The sequence below is a fragment of the Callorhinus ursinus genome, unplaced genomic scaffold (assembly GCF_003265705.2).
Source record: "Callorhinus ursinus isolate GAN/ISIS: 27379988/994484 unplaced genomic scaffold, GSC_fseal_2.0 scaffold9, whole genome shotgun sequence".
NCBI lineage: Eukaryota > Metazoa > Chordata > Mammalia > Carnivora > Otariidae > Callorhinus > Callorhinus ursinus.
Genome location: NW_027397071.1, coordinates 44,145,691 through 44,154,663, shown reverse-complemented (window position 1 = coordinate 44,154,663; position 8,973 = coordinate 44,145,691). Strand labels below are relative to the sequence as shown.

The 8,973-nt window shown below is 33.7% G+C and overlaps 1 protein-coding gene across 4 annotated transcripts in view; it reads right to left on the bottom strand.

Annotated features, from left to right (window-relative positions):
* Positions 1 to 4,210: 4,210 nt before the first annotated feature.
* The window catches only part of LRRC40 (leucine rich repeat containing 40), a 54,037-nt gene continuing 49,274 nt past the window's right edge, over positions 4,211 to 8,973 (bottom strand). For all 4 annotated transcript variants that reach the window (XM_073896544.1, XM_025871827.2, XM_073896546.1 and 1 more), the window contains 2 exons: positions 7,888 to 8,073; positions 4,211 to 5,633 (listed from right to left, as the gene is read on the bottom strand). In XM_073896544.1, the coding sequence (XP_073752645.1) occupies positions 5,528 to 5,633; positions 7,888 to 8,073 (292 nt within the window). In that variant the 3' untranslated portion in view covers positions 4,211 to 5,527. The remainder of the gene's footprint in view (positions 5,634 to 7,887; positions 8,074 to 8,973) is intronic.

Genomic DNA, 8,973 nt, shown 5'->3' with positions numbered 1-8,973 from the left:
GTCAAGCAATAATATATTAGGTGTGCAATACTTTTGTCAGGTAGAATGTCCTGGCTTTGGAAGGGTGACAAGAGGATTGTTACAGCAGTCTGCCTTTCAAAGGGCAGCTTTGATCATATGGTTAACTTGACATTTGGGCTGAGGAATTTAACCTCACCAGTGATGGGACTGGATTTTGCCACGCTCCCCTTACCCAAACTACAACATGCTTACTGCTTTCTCCCCACATTCCCCACATCTCAGCCTCCAGGACCAGCTACCAACAAGTCATTTTGTCCATTTTCATTGGTCTGACCACACAAGCAACATCCTGTTTCTTTAAATCTCTGATGCTCAAATTTCCATTGTAGAAACCAACTCCCTGTCAATTTTCTCTACGTTTAATCCTCAGCTTCTTGTCATATTTTCATTTTTCTGCATTGGTTCCCATGGTAACAAGTCTATTGGCAGAGAAAGTGTGACTCTGCTTTTAGCCCTCTGCACAATACAAAATCCTTCTAGTGATTCTCAGGCAAGTGTCATATAAAAAGGCAGGGAGAGACTACAGTTCCCTAGGCTAATGCCTCTAATCCTCTACCCCACCACCTGTTCTTTCCCACCCTATTCCCCAACCAGGCCCACTGCCCAGAATCCCTTCATCTTTTGATCCAAGTATTCGAAGTGCCCTCCTATCCAACTACAGATGCCAGGACTGAACCTTTTTTGTTCAGACGACTTCCTCTTCTGTGAGTGACTTACCGGACAGAAATGTGTTAACTAATGGCAATGGACATTTGGAGGCAACATGGGAGAAGCAACTTGCACTCATTTTTCTATAAAATATCCTCAATATGCATCTGAGATGTATACAGCCCAGGGAATAAGTAGGTCCTGAATGAGCTCCTGAGGAAGAGGAAGAGTTAACAAAGATGTAGAGAAGCAAAAAACCTTGTAACTGGTGGCCAAATGTGAGCAAGGGGGCTACAGTTGGGACAATTCAGGGTTCAAGTAAGTAAAAGGTAAGAAACCTACCAAAAGCTAAGGAAATGGAGCATAGAGAAAAAAGGAGTTTTTGAGTCAACGGCAGAATGGGAGCCTGCATAGGAGAGAATAGCTTTCTGCAAACTTTGGCCCAACTCCATCTACAAAACATTTTTCCAAGTAATCTTTCCCTTAATAACAGATTGTATGTTTTATTTTGAATTCTAGAATTCCACTGTGGCTTGGCAGTAAGTTATATGCCTAGCAACCCCAAATCTCCTATGTCCTCAGTACTCACAAAAAAATCAGGAACTGTTCATCAGAAATTATACAGTCCCCATGCTGAATGTGCTTTTTATTTAGGTTTTTTGAAAAGTTAATGAATTCAGGGGAATGAAAATAGATGTTGGAAATAAAAATGTGGGTATCTCTAGTTAAGAAAATTATCAAATGTAAATGATTCCTTTCTTCGTTGGGTTTTATAAAAATATGTGATACTTAAGCACACTGAAGTTTTAAAGTCGGCTGATTATATTGTACAAAGGTATTTTTGGCCCTTTAAAAATTATTTTCCTACATTAAGAAAAGTTTTCTTATATTCAAAACTTTATTGTGACTCAGGTTTTGTGTCTCTGCATAGACACACATATATAGGTGTTTTTCTTTGCACACTTGTTTTACACAGGTAAAATAATGAGATTAAATAATGCCCAGGTATGCAGGTCAACTGACTTCTATGGTAGCTAGATTAAGGAAAGCATCTGATGAATGGACAAAAGAAATCACATGATATTTCTTTGTATCTTTCCATCTCTCTTCCCCTTCCCCAGCACTCTACTAAAGAACGTCAGGAAATCTTATGTAATTTTTTGGAAAGTCCACAGGAAACCAAGTTGCAAGTCTCAGGCAGAACATGAAGCAGTTCCCATATTTGTTAGAATGGTGATTTATTTTCAGAATGTAATGCCAAAATAAATTTTATATTCAATACTTATAGAGTCTTTCCACTCAGAGGACTCTTATTGGTCTTGAATGTGGAAAAGGCATCTGTTCAGGGCAGCGAGTAATGTATGTTAAGTTTTACGCTAGAAAATTTGGTTTTAGCTTTGATGACACCCAGTGTCAATGGAATGCAATAAATGTTTTATACTGCTTTCTGATGTTTAGGTATTTCCCTTTAACATCCTCAACTGCATTTTTCTCCTTGAAAACGCAAGCCTTACTGTTCTCTGTTTGGAATGGAGAAAAAGATAATTGATAGGCAGATAAGCTGGATATTTTTGTCTCAAAGCCAGTCAAGTTTCTTTTTGGACTCAGTGTGTAAAAGGGACTAAAGGAAGCTTAAGGACAATGGCATTGTCTTCATATAAAGGAGCAAATTTTTCCTGGTTAAAAATCAGAGGTGAATCTACTAAATTGTTTGTAAATTTCAAAGACTATCTCAAATAACCTTGGAAAAGTAAGGTTTTAAGTGCTGTAGTTTCATTTTTCCCACTTTATAACCACCCAAGGGCACCCCCCTACCCAGCTGTATATAAGTAAACTATAATATGAACTATGGTCTCTTTCTACTCAGAGAAGAAATATTAACAGCAGCGATTCTAAATAGACAGTGATAAATTTTTAATTGGTCTGTAAAGAATTATAAGTAAAAGGATATTAGATACTAGGTTTTTAGAATTTTAAGTATCCATGAGAATTATTCTTTCATTCCTAAAGTGCTTGACAATTGATTACTTTGGATCTTAGTTATTGGGGGTGGGGACACAACACAATCTTTTTATTACTGTGTAAAGAAGTTCTAATTCCACCTATTTATATTAAATATTTTTCATATGCTAAACATATGTGCACACAAATTATCCATTTTTCCTTTGAGATCATATAATTCAGTTAGTGAAATATTTCACTCTTCTTTAAGAAAAATTCCTATGCAGTGATGCAACACTGACTGGGCCACTATTTTAATAAGATGAAGACAGTCTCTAGACTCATTCTTTTTCAACATCTGACTTCACTACCATATGTGCAGCACAACAGTGACATCTTAAGGCCAAGTAACTAGAACTCCTTTAGCCAGAGAAAGAATTTGAATTGGATCTGTTCTCAAAGAAATTTCATCCTGTTATCAAGTAGTTTTCAAGTTCCGTTTGCAACTGGTAGATCTTTCTAAATGCTACTTTATGACTTCTTTTGCAGTCTTTGTGAACATTTTTATGTGCACTGGTAAACACTAACATTTTACAAAGACATATTGTATATTAATGCATGCATTTCATTGCATAGTTTATTGACACTCCCCTTGTAAAGCTTTTATGGAAGAAACAACAAGCCACAGCAGTATAGCAAAAGAGGCTTAATCTTTATAAATTGGGGCCTTTTCTGTCTCTTTGCTAGCCTAGGTGGCTGTATACAAATTCGGGTGGGAGGGGGCAAGAAACACCTCTTAACATTTAAGGTTTTCTACATCGATGAACTCTAGTCAATTCAAAATAAATTGCTTACTTTAGTAAAAAATTTTACCATTTTATAAAAAAAAAGTTAAATCATGACATGTTTAATTGAAATGGCTGTATTGTAATTAATATTTTGAGATAATTGTGATTTTGAGCTTCAATTATATATAAAAAGTTGTCATTTTTGTATGTGCTAAAAATATGTATCACAATTAACAGTACTTTTTAGTTGAACTACATATTGATGTAAATAAAAACTGAATGAAGACATATTTACTACTTTATTAACATAGATTGTGAATGTACTTAATGGTTTTTTTGCAGTATGAGACCATAATGACTTTGAAAGCTGCTTCATTTTATGTGCAAAGGAGTCCTATGAATCTATATTTTAAACTTACTGAATCAGTGAAATTAATTACTTTGTCAGTTAATTTGCAAATGCAAGCTGTACTCTCCAGTTTATTTTATGTATTGACACTAATTGGTAAAGGTGTACAATGTGATTAGAATGCATTCTGAAGATGCTTTCTGTACAGATACAAAATACAGGGACTAAAATAATGCTGTGCAGTGTATAGCAGAGCCATTTTTCGGCTTTGGTGTACTCAATTTTTTCAGTATTTAAAAACGTGTTTTGAATAACATAAAAGTCTCTTTATTGTATAAATAATAAAATGTCACATTATTGTAAAGTGTCTTTTGTCTAATATCGAAGCAGATTTCTTAGCCACAGAGTTGTAGTACGAAAAGGGCATGTTTTTTTAAGCCAAAAACAACTATTATAATCCATATTTGAAAATGTAACTTTTATTATGAACATGTAGTATTTATCTTTATTAGCAATGAGTTTTTTCATAATATGAGCATGCCTCAATCACCCAAAAGCTAGCTAGCTACCTACCTGCCTATCTATATAAGTTAATATACATTCTGTTGATTGGCTACTTAATAGAATCAAATGGTAAGTTTTATTATGACTGATCAGCCTACCTCTGATATTTTTGGTACAAATAAAAATATTTCTACTTTATTTTTACTAAATCAAGTTAACCTGTAACAAATTCCCTTTTAGAAAATTTCCACATGACTACAAGTTTAGTCTTATGAAGATCATAAATAAATTTGAGAAGTAAGGCCCTGGAAATAAAAAAAATAAATGCACAAGGTTGGATTAGAACACACCAACAGAGTAGATAATGTATACAAATATCTGCTTAGTAAATTACTTCAGAAATTTCGAAGACTTTATGTGGTATATGTTATTAGTTATTTTCTGTTGCTGACATCTACAGAATTAAAATAAGCTCTTCAATACTTTTTAAAGAAGAACAAAAGGTATTTGTAAACACACTGAGGGAAAAATATGCAGATCGAATCCCTTCAAATTTCTTGAATCTAGAAGTACTAGGTTACTGTATGGAAACTTAATAGTAAGAAATCATTTTAAAAAAACTTGTCAAGTTTTAAATTCAAAATTGTGAGAGCAACTTAAACAACGCTTTTACTGTTTTCTCTGCCAATAACTACATCTCGTGTAACATTCCTGTTACATTAGATATTATGACAAAATGGTTTCATAAAATGTAGGGAAAAGGCTAGACAAGAAACATTTCAACTAGATTAAAACAAAAGCAAGACAGTGAATGTTAATTTAAAACTTATACCAAGACCAACCACATCACAAAAGTCTTATCACGGGTAAGGAAAAGCCTTATTTTTTTAAATGCCAAAGAACAGTTTTGAATAAAATTCAATTCAATTTTATATCTAACAAAAAAGGTAGAAATTAGATGGTCATATTCAAATCAACTAGTCACATTAAATGTAACATGAACAGAAATGTTGGGGAAAATCCCACTTCTACAAAAATGCTTTCTCATTATAAAAATATCAAACTAACTTAAATAAAAAATCACCTTTGAAGAAATTGTTTACTATCTTATAAGGAATGAAAGTAGGATAAATCTTATGCAAAACATTCAGAATAAATGCATGAACACTGTATGTGGTTATCACCATTACAAATGAACAATACCTTAGAAAAACGTTACTTATCAATGTAAGAAGTCTAAGAATTAACATGACCAAGATTATAAAACAACTCCAATTTAAGTAGGAATCCGGTCTCTCAAATATTCCAGAACAGCAGCTGTTCCTTTCATTAATATGGCTGCTCGAGGAACACGGAATGGATTTCCATCTAGTAGTAGTGTTCTAAATAAAAGAGAGAATTAAGAATTTTAACATTTTCCATTAGGGAGGCTTTTCTTCTAATTTCAATTGCAATTTTATAAATCAATTTGTGTATTTTTTTCTATTTGTCCCTTTTCAAATCTAAGCATTTCAATAGTTGGAATTAGAACTACAATAATAACCCAAACAACATTAATTGAATACTTATTATATGAAAGGTGTTGTGTTGAGGAATTTATGTTCACTGACTCTCTTTTATCTTAACAATCCTATGATGTAGACACCATTGATGTTCCTATTTAATAGGTAAGGAAACATGAGTTCAGAGAAGTAAGACAGACATGTCCCAAGATCATACAGCTATTAAACAGAGGAGCTGTGACGTGAGCCACCATTTTACCCATCTTCTTCTCAATCTTATAATGACCATATACTACATGGTTAAATTATATTTATACATTAGAATGAGCATACTTGTCAGTATACCAAGGACTATAGTGTAATCAATATATCCCCCCTCCGCCCTGGGAAACATTAATTCCTGCTCTCTACCTCCCTTGACCAGATGCACGCAGAAAATCTATTTACATGTTCTAAAATGAGGTTCAATTTCAGATTTGAGGACTGGTTGATTGGTTTCTTTAAATGAAATAAATTATAAGATAAAGAGACTTTTAATTTTCAAAAATTTAAGTGTTTGTGTAAACAAAAGCCAAAGGATTCATACCATATCATATTACACAATAGATCTAAATGATATCCTCAATATTTCTATGGGCTGTGGAAATTCTTTCAAAGGCTAATTTTCTTAATTTATAAAAAGGAATTAATTACAGTTACTCCTCATTATTCACAGCCTCTCTATGTGCTAATGTGCCTATGACTAAAAATTATTAGTAACCCCAAAATCAATACAAAGGGCACTTTCGAGGTCATTTTTGGATATGCAGAACAGCAAAAAATTTGAGTCAATCACTAGGCACATTCTCAGCTGAGGTCAGAAAGGTGATGCTCTCCCTTCTTGTGTCAGTTCTCACACTGTAATCAAGCATCCTTTCTGTGGTCTACTTAGTAATGCAACATTTTTTGCATTTTTGTACTTTGTGTTGGTGATTTCACTGTTTAAAATGGCCTGCAAGTGTGGTGCTGAAGTGTTTTCTACTTTTCCTAAACACAAGAGGGCTGTGGTGTGCCTTACAGAGAAAATATATACACCAGATAAGCTTCATTCAGGCATGAATTATAGTGTTGTTTGGCCATAGTTAAATGTTAATGAATAAATAATATTAAATACAGAAATACACATAGAACAAGGTTATGTATTGACTAGTTCATGAAAATGTGACCAGAGGCTCCAAAGAGCCTAACTTTATACTTCCCCTAGCAATAATGGTTCAGTATTCACTAATCTGGTGTTCACAGAGACTTCATAAAATACAACTACTGCAAACAACAAGAACCAACTGTATTTGCCTCTTACAATTCACTAATATGAGCACCAAAGCAGATGCCAGTGCTGCCCTAGCAAAGTAAAATATGCCCAACCTCATATATAGTTTTCAATAAATTAAATAAATTAAATTACTTCCGACACATTCTGCTTAAGTACTTGGCTTTCTGTTGACATCTCAAAACTCTCTTTATATTCATTTAACAAGCACCTATGGAGTGCTTACTGTGTTCTAGGCACTGGGACAACTCTTTTCTAAAGGAGGAAAAAGAAATGATACAAATGAGTCCAAACAAAGCAGGCTGGAAAATCAGAGGGAGGGACTAACTCTGCTTGGAGAAGAGGGAAGGTTTGGAGAAGAGGGATGATATTTAGGTTGATTCCTGATAAAAGCAGGGTGGAGGCATTTGAGGTTAAGGTAACAGCTAACACAAAGAATAAGAAAGACCACTCTGGGCTTGAAATAAATGGTGACAGTCTGTAATCAGATTCTGAGCAACCTTGTATCCATAACTGGGGAGTTTGTATTTCCCTGACATTTTTTATGCAGTGCAGTTTCAAGTTATACACATACAGTGATGACAAAAGTATCAGAAAACAATCAGTTACTATATTGACATATATTATAGCATATAAACAAAGCTAAAAAATATATTATTTGGTAAAACTTGAAAAATGGAATTGGGATTCTGGATTTTGTTACCAGTTATTTTAACACAACATTAAATTTTTTACTTCAACTTTCCTGCAAGAGTACCTCAACAAGAGAAAAAAAAAACTTATAAATCAATTAAATGGAAAAACTTAGTAGAATGGTGTAGTTACCTTAAGTTCACACAATTACCAAGCTCTGGCGGAATTTGTAGGAGGTCATTATTTTGAAGGTCCAAGGTGATCAGATTTTCCATTGCCTTCATTTTCTGAGGATCCACAGATCCAACCTGATTGTTACTAATCAAAATTGTTTCAAGTGTGGGGATGTGATACAGAACTTCAGGTAGTATTCTGAACCTGTTAAAATATGAACAGAACACCTAAATGTATTGGAATCAAGGGAAAATCATTCCTTCAAATAGATGATCCTAAGTTTGATATCATCATGTAGTTTCATTTAGTGTAATTTATTTTATATTTGGTTTAAGTCCTGTGTTCAAATTTCAAGAAATGAACTGATTTTGGAAACCTTAAAATATATGTTAAGTGGACAGACGTATCATTTTCTGTTTATTGTGTAAATCCAACAAAAGTTTAAATTCTCCCATGTTTTTCTTTTCACATTTAGGAGACAAGAAAATCCTCCTGAGATTCTATATAAAACATCCCCATGTAGGTATTCTTCCTTAGTTTGCTTTTACTTCTTATAAAACAGAATTACTACCAATATATTAAATAAATATTAGAGATTTATATTTTGCTCTGATTGAAGCTTCCAAAATGAGTGCAATTTTGGTTCTTGAAAAGATGACAAACTAACATAGGCTGCTGCCTGCTCATCCAAAGCAACACTGAAGATGTCACAAAAAAGAAGGGAAGGCTGATTGCTCTCAGAGCAATACTCAGCAATTAATGCAAGATTATTGAGGATCTTTTGGCATGGTTACAGTGTGAGATAACTGTGGCATGGACTAGAAAAGACAAGGGTTGGGCTGAAGGAGAGATTTATAGCTGTGCCCTTTTAACTTCCCTATACTGCCCTTCTTTTGCTGCCTTGATGTTTTAAAAAAAAAAAAAAAGTAAGAAAGGAAGGAAGAAAAAGAAAAAGAAAGAAAGAAAGAAAGAAAGAAAGAAAGAAAGAAAGAAAGAAAGAGAAAGAAAGAGAAAAGGAAGGAAGGAAGGAAGGAAGGAAGGAAGGAAGGAAGGAAGGAAGAAAGAAAGAAAGAAAGAAAGAAAGAAAGAAAGAAAGAAAGAAAG